The 23,085-nt window shown below is 53.7% G+C and overlaps 2 protein-coding genes across 2 annotated transcripts; both read left to right on the top strand.

The window, feature by feature from the left end:
• The first annotated feature begins 540 nt into the window (after window positions 1-540).
• HAAO (3-hydroxyanthranilate 3,4-dioxygenase) lies at window positions 541-12,462 on the top strand. The gene is made up of 10 exons (XM_063078968.1): window positions 541-620; window positions 2,445-2,523; window positions 7,068-7,151; window positions 7,496-7,602; window positions 10,067-10,156; window positions 10,590-10,633; window positions 10,918-11,063; window positions 11,944-12,012; window positions 12,197-12,279; window positions 12,384-12,462. The coding sequence occupies exons 1-10, from the start codon at window positions 541-543 to the stop codon at window positions 12,460-12,462; spliced, it is 861 nt and encodes a 286-aa protein (XP_062935038.1).
• Window positions 12,463-15,350: 2,888 nt separating this feature from the next.
• On the top strand, window positions 15,351-16,571 carry OXER1 (oxoeicosanoid receptor 1). Its single transcript, XM_063077766.1, has one exon. It carries the CDS (start codon window positions 15,408-15,410, stop codon window positions 16,569-16,571), a length of 1,164 nt encoding a protein of 387 aa, XP_062933836.1. The 5' UTR covers window positions 15,351-15,407.
• The last annotated feature ends 6,514 nt before the right edge of the window (window positions 16,572-23,085 follow it).

The following is a 23,085-nucleotide window of genomic DNA, read 5'->3' as shown; positions in this document are numbered from 1 at the left end:
ACCGCGCCCTCCGGCCCCCGGCCTCAGGGCGCGCACCAATGCCCTGGTGCCTCCGCGGTGAGAACAGAGGACGGCCACTGTACGTCAGTTCCACGCGCACCGCCGCCCGCGGTGGCTGTGCGGTCATTCCCATTTCGCAGATGAGAAAACTGAGGTGTAAATCCCGGGCCGGCACCACGTACTCAGCGCTCGGATTTCCCAGCCCGCGTGCCCGCTACCGTATTTCTTTGGGGGCTTCTTGGGGCCCAGCAAGCGTCCGGCCGGGTAGCAGGCTGCCTGCCCCTCCGGCGCGGGTGTGCGGCGCCCCCAGGACACCGGCGGGGCCGGGAGGGGACGGCCCGGGGCGGCGCGGAGGGCGGGCGGGTCAGCCCCAAGTCAGCAGGGCCACAGCGCCAGCTGGGCCCCAAGCCCTTTGGCCCCCGGGATGCTGATCAGTGAGGCGTCCACCGGCGGCTGGGCGGGGCCGCGCCCCTCTGACATTCGGGCGGCCGGAAGGACACCGCGGAGAGGAGAAGACGCTCCCCGGGCGGGTAGGACACCATGGAGCGGCGCGTGAGCGTGAAGACCTGGGTGGCGGCCAACCGGGCCTCCTTCCAGCCCCCCGTCTGCAACAAGCTCATGTGAGTTGCAGGGCGCCCCCGCCATACCCCTCTCTGTCCTCACCTTCCCCCGCTCCTCCATCTGCACCCTCATTCTCCGGCTCCAGCTCCTTGACCCAGAAGCCTGCAGAGGGGGCTGTCATTCTCAAGGTAACTTCGGAGGAGGGGGAGGGCCGGCTGTTCCTCTTTCTGGTGATACTGTAGTGGGGACTGTGGCCCTGACGTCTGAAGCTGTGAGAGATGAGATGGCAGGGCGCACCCCTCCCTCCAGGGCTGGGAAACTGCTCTCCACCACCAAGTGACTCCCATGCACTCTGGAGAAACTCAGAAATGGGGGTTGGGGGGGCAGATTCAGTGCCCCAGAAGTGCAGTAGAACCCAGGTCTGAGGACAGCTGAATCCTGCATCCCAACCCTGTCCAGGAAGCTGCAGGCCAAGGTGAAGTCAGAGTCACCTCCTTTGCAGGATGTTGATTTATGCTCTTCCCAGGGTCCCCCTTTGCTGGTGCGTGCACACACAGGCACTCACACCAGGCCCTCCCTAGGTCACCTCTGCCTGCAGCTCCCAACAGGCTGACCATCCTTCCCCAGCAGACCTCTCAGGCCCCACCTTTCAACCCTGCCACCTTCCCCTCTTCCCTCAGTTCCATGGCTGGGCCTGGTGTGCTCCCCAGGTACAGATTCGCATTCCCCACATTCGCTATGTTGCAGGACATCTCCAGTGAGATGGCACCTCAAACTAGACAGCTACAATCACTAACACTTCAACAAGCCAGAGACTATGCCAAGTGTTTTTACATTATCTCATTCAATTCTCACCATAGCCCCATGAGGTGGGACTTTAATAAGTAACTTTCTCAGTGTCACTGGGCTAGTGCAGGATGGGCTCCAGACTCAAGCTCATGGAACAGTTTGATTTCAAAGTCCACACACGCTCTTGGTCACCAGTTAATACTGCCATGGCTAATGGTCAACATCTCCCCAAAGCCTCGTCGCTTCTACCACTCAAAGTTTTATGATTTTCTTCACCTCTCTCCTCCACTTCATCCCTGTCCACAATCTCTCATCCCCGGTCCTCCAATTTCTATCCCTCATGCTGTCTCACATTCAGCTGCTCCTCTCCAGCCCCATGGCTGCTGCTCTGGTTCCACTTTGTCACCTCCAGCCTGGGCAGTACTGGTGGCCTTGCTTCCAGACCCCCCCACTCACCCATGTAATCTGTTTAACTCTATGAAGTAAGAATTGTCTCTCCATTTTCCAGATGAGGAAACTGAGGCCTAGAGAGGTTAAATAGCATGCCCAAGGGCAGTGGTAGAGCCACACTTGATCCCGAGGCTGCCTCCAGACCCTGTGTTTTAAACACACGCCATGCTGTCTGAGGTCCCTAGTAGAGGTCACAGTCTCCTTAGTCCACTGGGTCAGGCCTCCAGCAGTGGAGAGTGGAAGGTCTCATTGTCAGACAGCTTGGGGAGGTGGTTGATAAAGGTCCTTTTGCCCCTACACTGACCCAGCTCCAAAAGTGGGGCCTCCAGATTGCTGCTCTCCTGTAATGAGAGATCTTGAGCACAGCTCAGGGATTCTGGATGATGAAACCATAGATCCATGGCCATCCGGTTCCCTTGTTGGGTCAGAGGATGTGGGGAGATGCACACAGCATCACAGACACACAGACACTTAGATGCACACGCTGGGGATAAGACTGAGGGAGACAGGGACAGTGATGCAGAAACCTGCTCCTTCTGCCAGGTGTACCTAGGCTCCCTCCTGGCCCCCCACAGGCCCCTGCAAACCCTCCTCCCCTCATTCCCAGGAGCTGATTCAGGACTTCTTCCCCTCCTCCACTGCAGGCACCAGGAGCAGCTCAAAATCATGTTCGTTGGGGGCCCCAACACCAGGAAGGACTATCACATCGAGGAGGGTGAGGAGGTAGGCTTCGGACTGCCCTGTCCCCTGACCCAGACCATGGGCAAAGAACGTCGCCCCTGGGGGTAGGGGACACTTCCTAAGCAAGGGCCAGAGTTTGTGGATGAAGAGGGATAGACAGGTGGCTAATGGGTGAGGGGCACGCCTGAAATCATAGGGCAAAACCACTGCCTCCGTGTTGGGTACACAGTGACACCTTGAGTCTGAGCCAGTGAACTCTGCTGGGGGAGCCACAGAAAACAGCCCAGCCCCTGTGGGTGAGAGAGGCTGTAGTTGTGGGGCTGCCCATGCTCTGGGTGGGATGCCCTGGTCCCCTCCCCCCAAACCTGAATATACACGATTGGCCTCCAAAATGAGACCAAAGTGCTAGAGGGGGCCTGGGTTCTCCCGTCTGGTCCCACGAGCCAGGTTCTCTGGGCAGTTTCCTCTCCTGCAGACAGGAGGTAAAGTCCAGGAACACAAAGTGGGGGTGGGCTGGGCTGAGGGGGTGATCAGGGGATAGGGAGAGGGTTGAGAGAGGTGCAAGCGGCTGAGGGGTGGGCATGGGTGAAGGGACCCAGTACTGAGGGAGAGATTGGTGCTGGGAGGCCCCCTCCTTACCTAGAGGGTGCAAGACACATCTGTTGCTAGGAGCTATGTGACTGAGGGGCAGGACGGGGGGGAGGGGGAACATGCAGTAGATATCCTTTTGTACTTTGAATTTTGAACTGTGTTTCTCTACAACCTACCCAAAGATAAATAAACAAAAGTAAAATTAAAAGAGAAAGATGGGCCCCCTTAAGGAGAAACAAGGATGGGTTCCCAGCTATCAGAACCTCTGGTGGAGGGCCGGCCCGTGGCTCACTTGGGAGAATGCGGTGCTGATAACACCAAGGCTATGAGTTCGGATCCCTATATAGGGATGGCCGGTTAGCTCACTTGGGAGAGCGTGGTGCTGACAACACCAAGTCAAGGGTTAAGATCCCCTTACCGGTCATCTTTAAAAAAAAAAAAAAAGAATCTCTGGTGGAAAAGGATCAGGATGGGGCCCACCTCATCTTGGGGGGGGCCTGATTCTGAAGTTCAAGGTCCAGAGTCCAGCTTGGTCACCAGCCTCCACCCCCACCGCTGGCATCTCACCACAGCTGAGGACTGCAGCAAGCACTGGAGAATCACTCATTCAACAAATATTCACTTGGACACCTACTGTGTGCACCAACTGTGTACACTAGGGCATCCAGGACAGTGTGGGCAGAGGGTGCTCCCGGGCCAGCAGGGAGCAGCCTCAGCCGAGCAGAACCGGCCAGCCTGTCACCCCTCACCTCTCGCAACTCCAGGGGACCGACCTCTCCCAGCCGCCCCTTCTCACAAACATACCTCACTGGAGACCGTTTTCCTCTGTGGAAAAAAGCATCAGGAAAATCCACAGCTACAAAAAAGAGACAGAATTAGATTGGAGTGGCCAGGGTTGGGGAGACACAGCTGGCCACGGGGTCTTTCCTGCCTGCCTCAGTCAGCCTCCTCTTCCAGAGGCTTCCACCTCGTCTGTGGGCCCTGGTCTCGGGTCTTCCTCTCCTGTCTCGGATCTTCCTCTCCTGTCTCCTGCCCACCTTGCTTCCCTCTCGCCCCCTACCGCCTCTGCCCCACATCTCATAGTCTCTCCATGCTGCTCGGGCAGATGGGTATCTCCTGAGGGGCCCAAGCCAGCCCATGCCCTGACTCAGTTGGTGGCTGAGAGAGGAGGGGGCGGGCCTGTGCAGGTGTCCTCGCTCTGGAGGAACACGCAGATGGCTAGCAGGAGTCTGGCTGGAGGCGGGTTTGTGATGGATTGGTCCCACCCTGCAGGGACTGGTAGGGGGGAGGGCAGGGTGCAGTGCCCGCCACAGGCTGTGGGTGGCCTCAGGCTGTACTGTAGAAGCAGCCACAGCCCCAGGGTCCAGGCTCCTTCTGGAAAGTAAAAAGGAGTCACTCAGACATGGGTTCGAATCACACCTCTTACTGAGCCCAGTTGTACTCCTCATTGAGCCCTGGCCTCCGCCACAGCCATCGGCTACCCCTGGCTCTCTTCCCCAGCCCCCAACTCCCTTGCATCACCCACCACACATACTCCATTTACCCCACTCCTTCCCTTGGGGCATGCAGGTGCCAGCAGGCCCGGCTGGGAGGCAGATGAACCTGGACTGGAGTCTCTGCCTCTTACTAACCATGTGATCTTGGAGAGGCTACCTCATGTCACCTCTCTGAGCCTGTTTCCTTAAGCACATGGGGACAATGGCCCCTGCATGGTGGAAGGATTGATTTTGCATACAGTATGTGCAGAGTAGGTGCTTACTCGCCTGGGTCCTCTGCTCCCCACCCCTCTCCACCTTGCCTGCCTGTGAGGCCTTTACAGGCCACAGAAGCAGATTCTATTCAGTATCTGCTTAAGACACTACAGCTAATCTTCTAGCTAGCCCCAAGCTCCCAAACATCATTTACTTCCAAACGGCTGTTCAGATTTTCTGCTGGTCAGTGATCTATACCTCTGCCCCAAGCCAGGCCTGCCCCTCATCACGGGGAAAGCCTGCACGCACACACGCACACGCACACCCACACGCACATGCACACACACGCACGCACGCACACACACACACACACGGGCTTCCTTCTACCTCAATGGGGTGTGGGGGCATTCTGAATTGCTCTCAGTAAGAGAACCTAGTAGGTATTTTCTCATTTGTATTAAATAATGTTTATGGGCTGTTTTTAATAATGAAAGTAAGTATTGTTCATTGTAGAAAACAGGAAGAAAAATGTTTACCTCATTCATAATCCCGCTACTTGGGGGACCCACTGTGACCACGTTGCCTATGTTATACATGTATCACTGCATAATTAGAATCCTGCTGGGTATAGTTTTGAATCTTATACAATAACTTTAGCATTGTCCATTTCCCCATTTTATTAACAGTTATTCAAAAACATAGTTTTTAAAAGCTGCATAATCTACATTTTGAATCTATCCTCAAATATTAACATTTCCCCTATTATTATTATTATTAGCATTACTTTTGTGATTCCTACCATCACTAATATTAATAGCTAGAGGTTAATTGAGTGCTTACTATGTGCTGGGTACATTTGTGTACAGCATTCTGGGCAGTCTTCACAGCAACATTCTTTTTTTTTTTTGGTGGCTGACCAGTACAGGGATCCAAACCCTTGACCTTCACAGCAACATTCTGAGTAGATACGGTCATGTTATTGATGAGGAAACTGAGGCACAAAAAGGCTAAATGAATTGACCAAGAGCACACAGTGACCTGGCAGAGCTGAGGGCCAGGTCTGCTGACACTGGTCTCTATGCTTTTAACTGTTCACTGTGATAAAACAGCCTTGCATGTTTACCACTAGGTAGGTACATTTCTCATAACCAAGGCCACATTGCTGAGGTGAGATTACCAGCTCAAGGGTGCACAGTGGCCAAAACTTGCCCAGTTTCAGCACTGAAGGTCCCACATCCCAAGAAAGCCGGCAGTCCCTACAGGGGCGTGAACTGTGAGGCTCTTCATGCCCCCTGCCACATTGCCCTTCAGAGGGGTGGTGTCAATTTGCCCCTTGGGGCAGACTACAGAGCCACATTTCTCTGGTTCCCTTGAGCTCGGCTTGATTTCCCTTAGTAGATGCTGTGACAAGAACCTCTCTCTACTCTAATTCCTTACATGATGATAATAATAATTACTGTTATTAATAACACTCCTTCATCTACTTGGCTGAGGCTTTTAACCCCCGTGCAGTGTGCGACCGGTGAAGAGAAACATGTCTGCCTCCTCCTCCCCACTCCATGGAGTGATCTCAGTAAACATGTTAATTAGAGACTTAGGGTAGAGAAATAGGGGAAATGCAGGAGGAGCCACCCTGGAGAGAGTAGCAGGCGCTGCTCCCAAACCCCACACCCCCAACACCCCAGCCTGCCACTGACACCCACTGGCTGACCTCCACAGCCCGCCCTGTGTCAGAGCATCACCTTGGCCAGAAGAACCTACACAGGCTCCAGAGTCACACTCAGGTTCAAACTGCTGCTCCAGGACTCACTAGCTGTGTGACTTTGCATGAGTTGCTTTACTCTGAGCCTTGGTTTTCTTTTTCCTGTTTCTTTTCTGCAGAGTGGGGCTAATAATACCTTTGGAGGCTGTCGTAAAGATTTCTGATAACACATGTGAAAGTGCTTGGCACAGCCCCTGACACGCAATGAATGGGGGTTCTCCTTACCTGCTGGCTCACTGAACTCTCTTGTGAGCATCTCATCGGCCTTCTGCCCCCAAGCGAGGCAACAACTGTTGCATCCTGGGTACTTTGATCATCACCTGCATGTTCCAGACATGACCTAAGTGTTTCCCCAGCACTCCTGTCTGTGACATGCATCAGGGAAGATGGGGACCACAGGACAGGAGAGATGGAGTTGCTCATACACTCTAAGGCCTTCAGGAAGTTTCTCAGGTTTCCTGGTCAGAACTCAGAGCCTGGGCAGTAGCCAAGGACCTGGAAGTGGATGTGGGGAGGGTCCGAGCCTTTTTGCTGTCTTACAGGTGTTTTATCAGCTGGAGGGAGATATGGTCCTCCGTGTCCTGGAGCAAGGGAAACATCGGGATGTGGTCATTCGTCAGGGAGAGGTGAGGTAGACCCCAGGGGCCGGGGAGGTGAAGGACTGCCAGGACAGGAACCCACCCCATGCACTGGACCTGGCCTTGGCCGAGGTCTTGTCCCCCCTCCCTTTCCTGCCCTCCTGCCCCTGCCCCATCCCCGGGCACTCCCTCCTGTAGCTGCTCCACCCTCAGTATGGCCCAACATTCCCTCCAGTTCCCTGGTGTAGAGGCTAGGCAAAGAGGAGGGTCCAGGGAGGACAAGCAGTGCCTTTGCTGCCACGTGGGTCCGCTGGGATGCCCAGGATGCTGCAGGTGCTGAGGTCTGCGTGAGGGTTTGCAGCCTTTCCAGGCACCTGTCTCCACCACCGCAGATATTCCTCCTGCCTGCCAGGGTGCCCCACTCACCACAGAGGTTTGCCAACACCATGGGGCTGGTGATTGAGCGGAGGCGGCTGGAAACCGAGCTAGATGGGCTCAGGTATGCATCTGGTCTGAGAGCTGGGGCAGAGAGAGGGCAAGCCACAGTGGGGTGCTACTCAAAACTGCAGCAGGAAAGGCCCTAGACAGGCTCAAGAAAGCACTTCCGGGCCACCGTGAGAGTGGGGGGCTTCGCAGCAGAGGCGATGGAAATCCTATATTTGCTGGCTGATAGGGGAGGGGATAAGGTGGGGTAGGTTCAATGCAGGGGTGGGGGCATGGTCTCTGTGACCCCACGGGAGCCCATTCAACCTGATGACCTTCTGGTTGGAATCAAAACCTGTGCTTTCTCCATGACGCCTGCTGGGAGGGGTGGGATGAAGAAAGGGTGGGTTTCCAAAGTTGGACCCACCTACCAGTGCAGCAGGAACACGGCTGCTTCTCTGCAGAGTTTAGATTCTCGGCCAGTGCCTCCATCTGCTTGTTTCTCTACCCCAGCTCATCCCACAACAAGCGCCAACAGTTGGATGACACTTGCTAAGCCAGGTACCCGGGTAAGGGCTTCGTGTGTACTTATTCATTTAATCCTCCAGTGATCCTCTAGGTTAGGCAGTGTTACCATCCGTACTTTACAGGTGAAGAAACTGGGCACAGAAAGTTAAGCTTGCTAGAGAATTACGAAGTTAGGGCCAGGACAGTACGGAGAGGAGCGTGAGCCAACACTGAGGAGGGGAAGAACCACGGGCAGCTGCAGACACCGAGTCCGTAGCTGCGATCCCATCTGGTGCTGAGCAGTTTACTATCCTCTGAAAGGAGGAAGCAGCTACAGCTCAGGGGAACAAAGATTTTCCAAGACCTAAACTATTTTTTGTATTTTTTAACTAAGAAAATTTAAGTTTCCCATCAACTTACTGGGATCGGGATACTTTAGCCCACATCTTCTGTTATAATGGGCATTTTTTTAATGCTTCCTTTTTTTTTTCTAATTACCAGAGTCATGTATGTTCATCCTCAATATCTGGAAAAGTACAGGAATGTAAAGTGAACAAAATTAAAATTTCTCATCACTAAAAGGGTGTATTTTATGGTATGTGATTTATATCATAAGAAAAAAAAAATAAAGAGAAAACAAAAAAATTACTTGTCATCCCAGCAGTTAAACCTCATGAAGTGCTTTCACTTCCATCTTGTCTTTTTTCTGTGTCTATCTATACCTTAGCACGTTGCAGTTTTATTGCACGCATGGGTTTGAATTTTGCTTTAAGAAAAAAAAACTCATGAATATTTCTCATACTAGTAAATATTTTCAAGAAACACAATGTTAATGGCTGCATAATAATCTACTGCATAATAGTTTCTTGTAGAGACAAATACCTGGCCTTAAATTTTAAAGAAATCTTTCACAAGGGGCTTTACATAGGGAGTCTTTAGTGATGGAGAGGATGGTATCCTCAATAACATTTTACGGCAAATTTAATAACAAATTTAATCTGGCTGCTTTTGACCTTTAATAAAAGCCAGAAACTCAACATTAAAATGCCTCTTCAAAGGCAATTCCTGGAGGGCACTGAGGTCTAGTTATAAAGCTTTTTGGTGGCCAGCTCCATCCCAGGATAGAATTTAGGGTTTTGGGTGGGTGGATGTGCTGTGTGTCTGTACCCCATCTCCCATTAGCAGGACCGCTTCCCTTTTTCAGTAGGAGTTGAAGAGCAGACAGGGCTGACTTGCCCCTTGGAGCTGGACCCAAGAATTAGGCATTCAGTTAACAGATGCTCCCGGCACCCACCATACTGCCTGCACAGGGGCCTGAGGCCCAGCCCAGCCTGCCAGGTGCTCCTCAGGCCAGTGGAGGAGCTGAGCAGGGCTAGGGGCATAGGTAGACTTCAGGGGTCTGCTGAAGGCTATGTGTACATGCACATGGCCCTTTCCCCAGAGAAGAGGTCCAAAGCTCTGATCCAATTCTCAAAGGCAGCCATGCCCCTAAAAAAGAACCCCTCATTTGGGGAGTGTCTTCACACATTGGCGACGTAAATTTCTGTGTACTCTGACCTAGAGCACCACAGGCAGGGAAAGCATCCAGCCACTGGCCCTGGGTTCAGGCTTAACCTCCCCTTCCTCTTTGGGAAAAACAAAGACACTTGGATTAGATGCTCTCTAAAACTTCTAAGACTGGCTTGAGTCTGGCCTGCTTCTGCCACTTTTAGGCTGTGTAGTCCCTGCCAAGTTGCCAAGCTTCTTTGAGCCTCAGAGTTCTGTTTTATAATCGGGCTAGTTTGTGGAACTGGGAAGAGCTATGTGAATGTTGTGGATAATAGCCCTCCCACTTTAGGGGCACATGCATGCATTGGAGGAGCCATGTGCAAGTGATCGTGCATTGATTGCTAGGTGTGCTAACAGAGGTCAAGCAGGCAGCCCAGCTCTGCAGGGCCAGGGCTCGGACGTCCACAAGCAGAGCCAGGCCTGAGCAAGGCTGCCCTGAAGCTACCCAGATGGGGAGCAGGGTCGCCTGTCCAATCCTCTGACAGATACTACGTGGGGGACACCGTGGACGTCCTGTTTGAGAAGTGGTTCTACTGCAAGGACCTCGGCACGCAGTTGGCCCCCATCATCCAGGAGTGAGCCCCCAGCCCAGCCCCTGTCTCTCACTGTCCTGGCGCTCCACATCAGCACCCGCTGGCCTGGAGCCATCACACTGGGGAATTAGGAAGAAAGTCTCCCTTCCCAGGATGGTGGGGCTGGGGAGGAGAGCCCATGGGGGAGGGGAGAGGGGCTGCTCCACAGGGATGGGAGGGAAAGAATGGTGGATATATGAAGGGTCTTCAAAAAGTTCATGGAAAGATTTATCTTTTTTTTTTTTAATATCTTTTAATTCCATTTTCCCATGAACTTTTTGAGGTACCCTCACTCCCCTGAGTGTGTGGTGGGCTCCTGCACTTGAGAATGTGAGTATGGTGTGTGTGTGCACACGTGTGTCTCACTGGCCACTGAAACAGGAGTGCCTGCCATGCCGGCTTTGCGCTGCCCCCCCCCCGCCATGTGTCCCTGCAGGTTCTTCAGCTCGGAGCAGCACAGAACAGGAAAGCCCATCCCTGGTGAGCCCACTGGGAACTGCCTCTCTCTCTCCCTTCCTCCTTTCCCAGAGTAGGCAGGGTCTTGGCCCAGGGTACCAGGGAGTCTCTTTCTGAGTACTCTGCCCAGTACTCAAAGTACCAACAAGAGAGCACCAAATAGTACCCCCCACGTGGCAGCTTCGTCATTGAACTGGATCCAGAGCTCATTCTGGCACTTGAGAGCTGGGACTCCTAGACACTGGGTCCTCTGGGGCTGGGTGGGATGAGCCCAGAAAACACTAATCATAGCCTTGCTGTGGGTGCAGATCAGCTGCTAAAGGAGCCACCATTCCCACTGAGCACACGATCCGTCATGGAGCCCCTGTCTCTGGAGGCCTGGATGGATGGCCACCGCAGGGAGCTGCAGGCAGGCACGTCCCTCAGCCTGTTTGGGGACACCTATGAGACTCAGGTAATGCCGTCCTGGCCACCCAGGGCATCCACCAAACAGGCTGGGGAAATGGAAACTAGTTGCCTGCACGCACACGAACACACACATACACACACACACACACACACACACACACACACAAACTAGTTGCCTGCACGCACACGAACACACACACACACACTCTCTCTCTCTCTCACAAACGTTTCGGAGGTTGTGGACACGAGCATAGGCCTGACTCAGACAACGGCTTTGCTGTAAAAGTCTGTGGAAGCTATGTGGTCCCAAGCAAGGTTTCTTTGCTTTTAGAGTGGGAGTTACCCCATCCACATGCTCACACATGAACCACCGAGACCTCCCACCCCATCACGGCAATGTCATTCAGCCCTGAACTGGCCTGGGGGCCCTGCCTCCTGCCTCTTTCATACCCCTGCTCCCACCTGCTTCTGTTTATGCCAACAAATACCCATGGAGGAATCCCACTCTGGGCCAGAAGGAGAATGGCCTGCACAGTAGCTGTAGGCCTCCAGGCCGATGCAGGTCCCCTCTTCCTCCTGAGGCCAGACTTAGCATCTCCCACAGAAAGGAGGGGTCTCCCTCTGTGGAGCTGGTGTGTGTCCCTGGTGTGCCCTGGTGGGCGTGCCTTCACATGAGCATGCATCAGAGGGAGCACAGGTGAATGTGCACATGAAGGGCAGGCATGTGTGATCCTGAGTAACAGGTGGGCCACACCCACTGTGTGGCACGCTGCAGGGAGCCTGGGGCCTGGGGGCCTTCCCTCCAAGTCCTGATCTCTGCTTGGCACATGGTGATGGGGCTGTGTTATGGCCCCACCCTTGCCCCACAGGGGCCTCTCCCCCGTGGGGCAAGAAGCGCCAGAAATATCTGCTTTACCTCCCACCAGGTGATCGCCCATGGGCAAGGCAGCAGCAAAGGCCCGAGACAGGATGTGGATGTGTGGCTGTGGCAGCTGGCAAGTAGGGCCCTGGAAAAGGCAGCGCGACCTCTTGTCCATGGGGATCAGGCTGCTCTTAAGCCTTGGGTTCCCACGGCAGGACCTGCTCCCAAGGCCTCCCTGTCACAGCAGAGTAAGGGACATTGAGACAGGAGTTGAGGCCCACTAGCCTCCATTTGCTTCTCCTGTTCCTCTTCTCCAGGAGGGCTCCTCGGTGGTGACGATGGGGAGACAGCACCTGAGCCTGACCCCTGATGACAGCCTCCTGGTGCCAGCTGGAACTGCGTGAGTACACGGGGAGGACTTCTCCCAACTGTGGGACCACCCTCCTTTCCCTGGGATCCTTGGAGCCTGGCCTTGTCTGATCACTGCTCATCTGTGTATCTCAGGTACTCCTGGGAGCGAGCGCAAGGCTCTATGTCCCTATCTGTGACCCAGGACCCTGGCCGCAAGAAGCCCCTGGGGTGACCCTCTTGCTGTGGGCCAGAAGTAACCACGGGTGCACCTGAGAACCATCCTGAGCACCTCCCCTGCCAAATTACTCTCTCTGCCCCACTTCTTGTCTGTGTACTGCTGCTGAGCATCTCAGCATCCCCCACACTGGGCCCTGGACATCAATGTCCCCCATCCGCCTGCCACTCCCAGCCCAGGTGCCAGGCTCCTGGGGACCAGTGCCTCCCCTTCTCCTCAATCAGCCCTCAGTCCACTGCCCCACCTTCTTCTGCCAAGAGGTCTGCCCCCTGCAGCTGGGCTGCTGCTCCATCCCTCTGTCCTCATCGGCTCAGCACAGGACTGGCCTGCTACCAGGAAGGCCCTCAATAAAGCCTTCCTAGTGAACAAACGCCTGTGAGTCTGTGCAGCACACGCTGCCATCGACGGCGGCCCGTGTGCTCCCCTGCACCTGTGTTGTATGTCTGGGGCATCAGGCACCAGGTGACCATGTACGTGTTGGAGGGTCTGTCATGGGGTGTCTTTGCTTATGGTTGGGCATCCCTCACTGTGTGACCCCATCCGTGCATGCTCCCATGTCCTGTCCTGGAAGCATAGCTATGTCATCTCTATGCCTCTTTCTCTTTTCCCACTTGTTCTTTTTTTACATAACTTAAAAAAATGCGATCTGTTGAGTTTTTTCTCTCATAATAGAAGTGATCTGTGCTAACTGTAGAAAACAGAGAAATACCTAAGAACACAAAATCCCCACACCCAGAGTTAACGAGTGTTAAAACCTAAAGACTGTGATAAGCCTTAGGACAGGCCAGGAGCCCTCTCAGGAGCTTGGCAGCAGGGGGAGGGGGTGCCTGGCCTCACACCCCCTGCTCTTCATTACATACAGTTGCCATGGCCAGAGACTTGGGAGGGCTCCCTGGGCCTGCTGGGTGGCGGCGTGGGGGAGCGGGAGAAGGCGGACCTAGGAATGCTGGGGCCCAGAAGCAGCAGTGGGCAGAGATGAGAACATGGAACCTGTAGTGGGCGGTGTGGGCTTGGTTTCCTGGAACTTCAGGGAGAAGTTAATGAGGGGGTGCACGTGGGAGCAACAGAAGCTGGATCTGGACAGAATAGGTCCCTGCTTGGAGTCAAAGCTTCCTCCAGAAAAGAACCTCTTATCTCCCCCGACCGCAGCCTGGCACCCGCTGCTGTGATACACTTCCCTGGTGGGCAGAGGAGGACCTGACTTTGCTGAAAGGGCTTCTGGCCCTGAGGGATGGCAGGACCTTCACTCATTTCTCTACCCCTGAGGGCTTTCCTCTCCTGCAAGCAAAGAGACACCACCTCCTCCAAACACCAATGGGCCAGGGCTGTGGGGACAGAGGCTTGGCACTGCTTGAGCTGTGGTGATGTGTTTCTCTGTGCTGGAGCTGAGAAGAGAACACGGTCTGGCCCAAGGAAGCCACCGGCCAGAGTACATGGCCACCAGAAGAGGGGTTTATTCCTAGTACCAAGTACAGGCCTAATCCCAGACAGAAAATAATGAAAATTACATCTTGTTTTTCTGAACACCAGATCTGTGCCAGGGAATCCCCCAGAAGTTTTTACATGAATTATCTCATTTTATCCTCACAACTCTCCAAGAAGGTGGCAACGCTGACTTCACAGATGAGACTCAGAGAGGTTTGGACATTGGATAACTCTGTTCCAACCCAGGCCTGTCTGCATTCAAGGCTCAGGCTGGGTCTCACCACCCCACTTCTCCCGTCGTCACAGCCTGTCTGCCCTCAGCCTTGGCCAGATGGGAGGGAGCTCAGGGCAGGGGAGAGGGGACAGATCCACGGTGCCTGAAACCCAGAGGCGTAGGCAGAGCTGGCCGCACATGGCACCTGCTGATCACAGCCAGTTGGTGAGGGGGGTGTCAGGCCCTGGAGCTGGAACCACAGCTCACCTCGGCCCTGCTGCCCCAGGTTACCAGGAGCCCAAGCCTTCATCTCCACCACAGGCCTGGCCCTGTGGGCTCTTGGAAATGCCTCACAGTGGTGCAGCAGGGCTTGTGCCTTGTCCAGAGCTAGCCCCGGCCCCTGGCTCCCCACTCTGCAGTGAATGGTGGGGGATTGTGGTGGGGTGACAAGGAGCTGTGGGGGGTCGTGGACAGGAAAGCCCATGGACGTCAGGATTGTGCTGATTGCAGGAGAAGCGCCCAGGTCCCCATGCTATGGCAATAGAAACTCAGCAGGGGTACCCTCTGCCTGTGGGACATACTCTATCATGTTCATGAACTGGGACCATCACAGACTTCTGAACCATCAGGAACCTGGGAGAAGGTAGAGGCTAAGCTACACCAGGCGTGCGGCATGCAGCACGCTGGCAGGGTACCAACAGCCCTGGTACCTGTAAGCCACGAGTAGGCTTGTCGAGGCTGCCTCCCTCTCCTGGAACAACATCCTGCTGGCTCCACAGTCCCTGCAGCCAGAGCTAGTGGGGACAGGGAGGCGGCCACCCGGCCTGTATATATATAATGGGGGAGGGTGGGTTGGGGTGTCCAGGGAGGCCTAAATGATCCTGAGCACCACAGGTCACCAGGACCAGTCCTGCCTTCAGGCAAGGAAACGTCTGACCACTCAGGGCTACAGATGCCCTCTCCCACCTCACCGCGCTGGACTTTCCATTCACTCCAGGACTTCTCTGGGCCTCCATCTCACCCCTGCTGAGCTCTGCGTCCTCCTCTGCCAGCAGGGCTTGGACACCCACCTCATGTGGAGGTCACGCAGGTCTCAGGGAGGAAGGGCTACAAGGTTCTCCTTTGCCTGTAAACAGGAACGTGGGGTGTTTTTCAGTGGCTGAAAGATGATGATGAAAAGTCCAGTATGTTGAGTCATTGTGGTAACTAGCTGACGGTAACACTCTTCTCACTTGCCCTGAACACTTGTGCAGGGCTAGGAAGACTCCGGAGCCTGCTCTCAGGTCCACGGCGCAGGCAGCCCATGGAGATTCATAACCTGAGCGCTCCCTCTCCCCTTCCTTCTCTCTCTCCCTCCTCTGCTCCCCCTCCCCCCCTCCCCCCCTCGCTCTCCTCCTCTCCCTCTGCCTTCACCACTGCGTGGGGGTCCTCAGAAGAGTCCTGGCTTCTCTGCCTCCCCATCTCTTCCCCCGTGGTGTCTGCCTTCCTGGCACCAACCCTGGGCGTGGAGTTTGTCCTGGGCCTGGCAGGGAACAGCCTGGCGCTCTTCATCTTCTGCTTCCACACGCGGCCCTGGACCTCCAACACAGTGTTCCTGGTCAGCCTGGTGGTGGCCGACTTTCTCCTGATCGTCAACCTGCCCCTTCGTGTGGACTATTACCTCCTCCATGAGACTTGGCGCTTTGGGGCCACAGCCTGCAAGGTCAACCTCTTCATGATTTCCACCAACCGCACGGCCAGCGTGGTCTTCCTCACTGCCACTGCACTCAACCGCTACCTGAAAGTGGTGCAGCCCCACCACGTGCTGAGCCGGGCCTCAGTGGGGGCAGCTGCCCGGGTGGCTGGGGGGCTCTGGGGAGGCATTCTGCTCCTCAACGGGCACCTGCTCCTGACCACCCAGTCCAGCCCCTACTGCATCAGTTACAGGCTGGGCACACAGCCCTCAGCCTCACTACACTGGCACCACACGCTGTACATGCTGGAATTCTTCCTGCCGCTGGCGCTCATCCTCTTTGCCATCGTGAGCATCGGGCTTACCATCCGGCGCCGCGGCCTGGGCAAGCAGGCGGGGCCACAAAGGGCTGTGCGCGTGCTGGCCGTGGTGGTGGCCGTCTACACCATCTGCTTCTTGCCCAGCATCGCCTTCGGCATTGCTTCCATGGTGGCTTTCCGGCTGCAGGCCTGCCATGCCCTGGACATCTGCTCCCAGCTCTTCCATGGCTCCCTGGCCTTCACGTACCTCAACAGCGTCCTGGACCCTGCACTCTACTGCTTCTCCAGCCCCAGCTTCCTTCGCCAGAGCCGGGCCCTGCTGGGCCTCATGCAGAGCTGGCAGGGCCCGGAGAGTGAGGACAGCTCCTACCAGCCCTCCGCGCGGTGCGGGGAGGCCTCTTGGAAGGCAGAGGCCGCGGTGAAGTTGCAAGTGGAGGAGGTCTGGCTGGAAAAGGAAGGCCCCTCTCAGGACTGAGGATCTGCTACAGGGGAGTCATGCTGCAGGGGTAAGGACTGCTGGGCTCTGGCCTGGAGGGACAAGGTCACTCCCTGGACCGCTGCCAGTACTGGGTGCCTCAACCAACTGAACAAGGGATGTCTGCAGACCAGGAGCCAAACCGAGGCAGTAGCAGGAATCAGGTGGGTGGCAGGGAGAAAAAGCTGCCTAGGCCTTACAATGTGTCCAGGATGATGATCCAGAGGAAAGGAAAGAGCACAAAGCCAGGCACAGACAGATAGGGAGCTGTGGGAACACTAACTGAGACAAAGGGCCTGCACAGCTGCCCAGTCCCAGGGATCGGAGCACAATCACTGCAAAAGCATAAGTCTGCCTTAGAAACTGGACAGCTGCATTTTCTGTGATATCCAGTTTGTCCCTTCCAATACTAATAAATTTCCTTTTGAAAATGCAGTCCTGTCTCAGCTGTTCTAAGGAAAACCAAACAAATGGTTTGGCGTCCAACCCGGGAATGGGTCAGCAGGAGTCAAAGAAAGCGCCCCAAGGTGAAAGGGAACTCTGGGGACAGAGTGGGGAGGCTGTCCTGCAGCCTCTTCCTCCCAGGCACTGTCCTTTGCTGGAGCTTTTGAAGCCCTGGAGTGTCCTTAAAGGCAGAACTGCTCTCCTGGGCTTTGGGCCACAAAGGCTCCCTCCAGACTTTGGGCACAGGGTTTGATGATGGGGACCTAATTACCTCTCCCCAATTCCCTTTGAAGTTTAATCCACTTAGTCCAGCCCTCACATATAGTTGACAGGATGCTCCCCCTCTAATAAAAATCCTCCAGAATGGAGGTGAAAGCCTGACTGTTGCCCACAGCCCAGAAGGGGGGCATGTTGGGTTGGAAGATACAGAAAAAGAGTCAGGCAGAGGGAGGCAGGCCTGGGGGGTGACAGGATGGATGAATTGGAACCAGTCTCCACACTATGTCTCCAGCCCACTTCCCTTTTCTGAAAACTCACCAGCTGCTCTCTGAAACCCACAGAGATGCTAAGGACCAAGCCAGGTGGTGGGAGGGGTGTTCCACACCTCCCATCTTCCACAGTGGCTCCTCATCTGTCTGCTCCCTCCCTCCACTCCCACTGCTGCTTTTCACCCTGGTAGAGCCACTCCTGGGGACTCTCTGCCTCTCTATGCCCTCTGCCATCCCGGGGAGGACAGGGCCAAGCCTGGGCCTGCCCTCCCTCTGCTTGAGGTTGATGATTTCCAAGTGTGACTCTTTCAAGAAAGGCCCACACACTCCTGGGAGCTGGGGACTGAGCAGCTCTTTCTCATGGAGTCCCCACCCAGTTGCTACACTCACTGCCTGCTAAACACTGCGCACCTTTCATCTCCTACCTTCCCTGCCCCTGTACATACCCGCCTGGCAGATGGGCCCCTACAATGCCACTTCCTCAATCGCCTCCTCCCTGAACCCTTCTCCCACCCACATGTCCATCAAGCCCCCCCACCCCCCGCCCCAACCCCTGGGCTCACTCTCCCCCGCCTGATGTAAGAGAAGTGACACTGTGGCTCATCGGCTTCCACTCCACACCCGCCCTGGATCCTCCTTGCCCCTCGCCTTCAAGTTAAGGGCTGCTCCCTCACTGACCAGTGGCCGCCCTTCCCTGCCTCACCTCCCCACGCTTCACAGGGCCGTCTCTAAAGGGCTCTGGGTGTCTCTTCATGGAGCAGGGCTTCAGGCTGCTTCCACACTCCGCCTGCACGTGAGCAGGACTCCCTGCTCCTAACCTTGGCCCCGACCCACCCTTCTCTGGCCTTAGTTTTCCATCTGTGAAATAGGAACAGTGACCCTGGCCCTCACCCGAACAATAACCACATGCCAGAGCATCAAGTGAGGAAGGCAGTGGAGGGGGAGGGAGAAGGAAGACTGAGTGGGGGAGGAGGAGGAGAAAGAACACTGTGTTTAAGTGCAGGGTTTTCTACAGACGGGAGAGTAGCACCCATGGTGGTATAAGGACAGCTGGAGGCAGCACCAGCAGAGACCCCATTTCCTACATCTGGGTTCCAAACAGCATTTTGGTCCCTGGGGTGGGCTGCACTATTCAGTTGAATTTCGGGCAGTGCCTTCCATCTTTTCTTTCTCCTAATATAACCTGCTGCCACCCTGAGGGAAGATCAAAGGGCATCCGTTACTTTACTCCAGGGACTACTGGGCACAGGAGTAGGCAGGCAGGGCTGTGTGATGGGCCAGGAGTCACTAATTTGTCCATTGTTTACTGGGCACCCCCCAAGGGGCAGACACTGAGCTACAAAGACAGACAATACTACTCTGACCTGGAGCCACTCCAGGCCAAACCTGAAAGAGACAGACCTGCAAGTGGATCCAGTGCAACCCAGCCTGGTGTAACCCCAGGCCTTTAGAGTAGTACCGTGGAGAGCACAGAGGTGGGAAGAGCTCACTGTGCCTGGGCGTCAGGGAGGTGATGCGGGTGAGCCGGATCTCAGAGGACAGGGCGAGTAGAGAAGAGCGGCAGCTCCAGCACTGGGGAGAGCACAGACACAGGCACAGAGCCGTGAGGAGACAAGCTGTGTGGGGCAGCGGGGAGGGGGATCACTGAGGCAAGAGACGAGGAGGCCTCGCTCAGGAAGGGGAGCGTGTGGCAGGAGGCTTTTAAGTGGAAGATGATGACCAGTTTTGCATTTTTTTTTTTTTTTGTCTTTTTTGTGACCGGCACTCAGCCAGTGAGTGCACCAGCCATTCCTATATAGGATCCGAACCCACGGCGGGAGCGTCACTGCGCTCCCAGCGCCGCACTCTCCCGAGTGCACCACAGGCTCGGCCCCAGTTTTGCATTTTGATCAGTGACTCCGGTAATAATGTAGAGGGACTGGGGAGGGCAGGGGCAGGGGAGACAACTAATTAGGAAACTGTATTCTAAGCAAGGGCCAGAAGAAAGGCAGTGCACGAAGGGCCAAGGCGAGAGGCACAGCTGGGGTGAACAGAACAGTGACTTTGAGTAAGGGTGGACATGACACATTGATACATAAGGTGAAGCAGGTTTGGAGGGGAAGATGAAGCGTTAAAACAAGATGCAGGGGCATACACAAATACTGATAGTCAACACTGGACCCCAAAATATGTACAATCGATTATACTTCAATTTAAATAAATAAATAAATATTAAAATCAGGGGGGAAAAAAGATGCAGGGTCTTGTAGGGCCTCCAGGTAAACATGTACAATAGCATACTTAATGGCTGGAGATGGGATTTCAGGGTCTTCCTAAGAAGAGCTGAGATTATGAGAACGGATGGGGGTCACCCAGCAAAGGAGGACCAAGAACCATCTTTTAAAAAAATCCCTGCAAGTAAGGGGCACACAAAGGAAGGCCCAGTGAAAGCCCAGGAAAAACCTTTTGACAGGGAGGAAACCAGGATGGCAGCAAGAAGAAAAGGGCATAAAAGAAGTCAAGGCAATTTCTTTGCCCAAGTAAAGAGACTGTCCATTAAAAAGAACAGAATAAAGCCTTCTTTTATGAAGGTAAAAGTCAAACACAAAATACCCAGACAGCCTGCAACATGTCTCATACAAGAATAGAGCATTTTCAAAAGTGTTTCCTAATTACATGCTGAAGAAAGTTGATCCAAAATCAAAGTGCATGTCTGACACTGTCTGGTCAAGTATCTTGGATGGACACCCTGGATTAACATTGTCTGGTACTATTTATAAAAAAAAAAAAAAAAAAAAAGCTTTTTAAGAAGTGATAGGTTGTCATTTGTATAAAATTAATAATATGTAAAAATGTTCTGTATTAGTTATGGATTCATACATACGCATTAATCATATAAAATCACGTATTGGAATGATAAATCTAAATTAAACAGTGTTTACTTCTGAGATGGAGAAAATGGAAAAGGGTACACAGGTGACTACTACTATATCTGAAATTATCTTTGTGAAAATTTGGAAAAAATAACTATGAGTAATATCTGAATATTACTTAGCATAGCTCTGGGCAGATAATAAACGGGTCAGCGTAAAGAATGAAAAAAATTAATATGGTGACAACAGCTTCAAATGCTCAAGAAAGCTCAAATAGGATGATTGAGAATAGTGTTGGAGTTGGCAGTGAGAAGGTCATTAGTGACTTCATTGACCGCAATTTCAGTGAGTGGTTGTGGGCAGGGGCAGTTCCAGAAGCCATAAAGTACTAGAATGGGTTGAGGAATTAATGAGGTCTGAAGTAATGAAGACAAGTCCTCCCTCTTTCAACAAATTTGCTGGTAAAGGGAGACAAGACAATAGTTTCAGGTGAAACTAAGTAGAGGACAGATGTTTTGGTGGTTTGCCTGTTCTGTTATTTTATGGATTGGATGGAGAGACTTAAATGTCATGGTAGGAGGAGAAGAGAGGGAAGGTAAATATGAAAGAGAGATGCAATGGAGAAACAAACACCCTGTGTGTGCCAGGCCCTATCCTAAGCATTTTATACATACTAATTTCTTTAGTCCTATGAGGTAGATACTATTATTACCCCATTTTACAGATGAAAACATTGAGGCACAGAGAGGTTGAGTAACTCGTCCAAGGCTATGCAGCTAGTAAGTGGAATCCAGCCTGCATCAAAACAGTCGACTGCAAGGCCCTAAGCAGGTGGAGGAAGGGATCTGATGCATGGGTGGCAGCAGGGTCTGTCCTCAAGAGGTAGAAGGAGGCCTCCTTGGGCTGGGGGAATGGCACTATTTCAGTTGGTTTGATGGTAGAGGGAAGAAAGTTGAAGGGATTCTTAGAAGGCTTGGCTCTCAGGGGATGAGGGTTGAGGGAGTGACAAAGGATTGGAGCAGTTGGTTCTGGGAATAAGAAAACAAGCTCCCGAAGAAGAACATGTAAAAAGGCTACTCTAAGCAAGCAGCTCAGTAGGACCTGAGGAGTTGAGCACCACAGCTCTGGGGCAGCAAGTCCCCTACAGGCTGGGTGGTTTCCTCCAGTGACCCCTGAAGCCAGGAGCAGGATCAGAGTAAATGAAAGGTAAGACTTAGCCAGGGTGGGGCAGAAGAAACCCCTTAGGAAGCCCAGCCATAAAAGCCCAGTCCTGGCATGGAACTTGAGGTTGGTCCTCCTTGAGAGGTAGGGCATGCAACACCCTGAGCTACAACGAAGCTTCCAGAAGGAGGGAAGTGATAGAAGCGTACTTCAAAAAGTGTCTGGAAAAACAGAATTAAAAGATAATATTAATCTTTCCATGAACTTTTTGAAGTACTTTTGTATTCAAGTCAAGATAAAAAGTCTTAATAAAAAAACACCAAGAGGGGCTAGCTGGTTAGCTCAGTTGGTTAGAGTGTGGCCTTGTAACACCAAGGTCACAGGTTTGGGTCCCCATACTTAGCAGAGGCAGAGCTGCTGTGCTCCACCTGGAGGGGTCCCTCTGCTTCCACAAAACCTTCCCTGACTGCTCTACCCCAGAACTCCTACATGCACCAACACTGCCCTAGTCATCACTTTCTCTCGTCCGTAACCTTGGGGGTGCATTTGTCTTGCTTCTCCAGGGAAACTTATGAAAGAAACTGTGTCTCCCCCCAATTTTTTTAATCTCTCACAAAGCCCAGCACACAAAGGTCACAAACACAGACTGGAGGGGTCCCGTGTGAGCCTCAGTTCACCTTCCCCTACAATGGCCTTGGCACACCTATTGAGGCAGTCTACACAAACAGGCACACAGGAGCCCTATGCTGGGCACCATCCTGAGCACCCCAGCACACGACCCAGCACTGGCCACAGCAGTGCAAGAGTGGCCTCGGGGGGTGGTTAATGAGGGAAAGGTCCGCCTATTGCTCCTCATACCTCCAGGCCTGGGAGTACAGGCTCAAATCCACCTACCACAAAACCTCCATGTCCTCAGGATGTGGCTTATGAGACAGAAGAAGATGCAGACCCTGGAGAAAGGCCCCTGAGAGTCTGTGGCACACGCTGAGAGTGTGACAAGGGATAGCAGGCTGTCTAGCCTATTAGCTCCCCAAGGCCCTCAGGGCTGGGCAGTGGGGCTGGAGCACCTGAGACAAGGACCCTGAGGCCAAGGCCCAGGGGCGTGCATGCACAGTCTTATAGCTGAACCACTGTCCCAGGAAAGGACAGCATAAAACCAGGCATACTTTCCAGAAATTTATTGGAAACACGATACAAATTGATTAGCAGATGGCATCTCCTTACAGACATTCCACACTGTGATCTCACGCTCGGAATGAATTATCCTGGGGAAACACTCACGAGCACTGATGCATGCTCTGGGTTAATGTTCTGTAGCAGGGAAAACCAGAGAAACGGTAGAGAGGAGCAGGAGGTGGACAGAAAACTGGGACTGGTTCTTCTGAGGGGAATGGCGAGGTGGGGTTGCTAAATGGGTAAATTCCCCAAAAGGAAAACAGGGACAAGTATAAAGAATAAAGGCTTTCCCCCTCCCTCCCAAAAGCACTTTCCTCCCTAGGCAGGTTAAAACAGAATGTACAAAACCCAAGGGGCAGCTCCTCCGTCTACACTTACCAGGGTCTTAGGACA

Source organism: Cynocephalus volans, chromosome 14 (genome assembly GCF_027409185.1).
Source record: "Cynocephalus volans isolate mCynVol1 chromosome 14, mCynVol1.pri, whole genome shotgun sequence".
Taxonomy (NCBI): domain Eukaryota; kingdom Metazoa; phylum Chordata; class Mammalia; order Dermoptera; family Cynocephalidae; genus Cynocephalus; species Cynocephalus volans.
The sequence above is the reverse complement of the archived record's forward strand: the minus strand, read 5'-3'. Positions and strand labels throughout refer to the sequence as shown.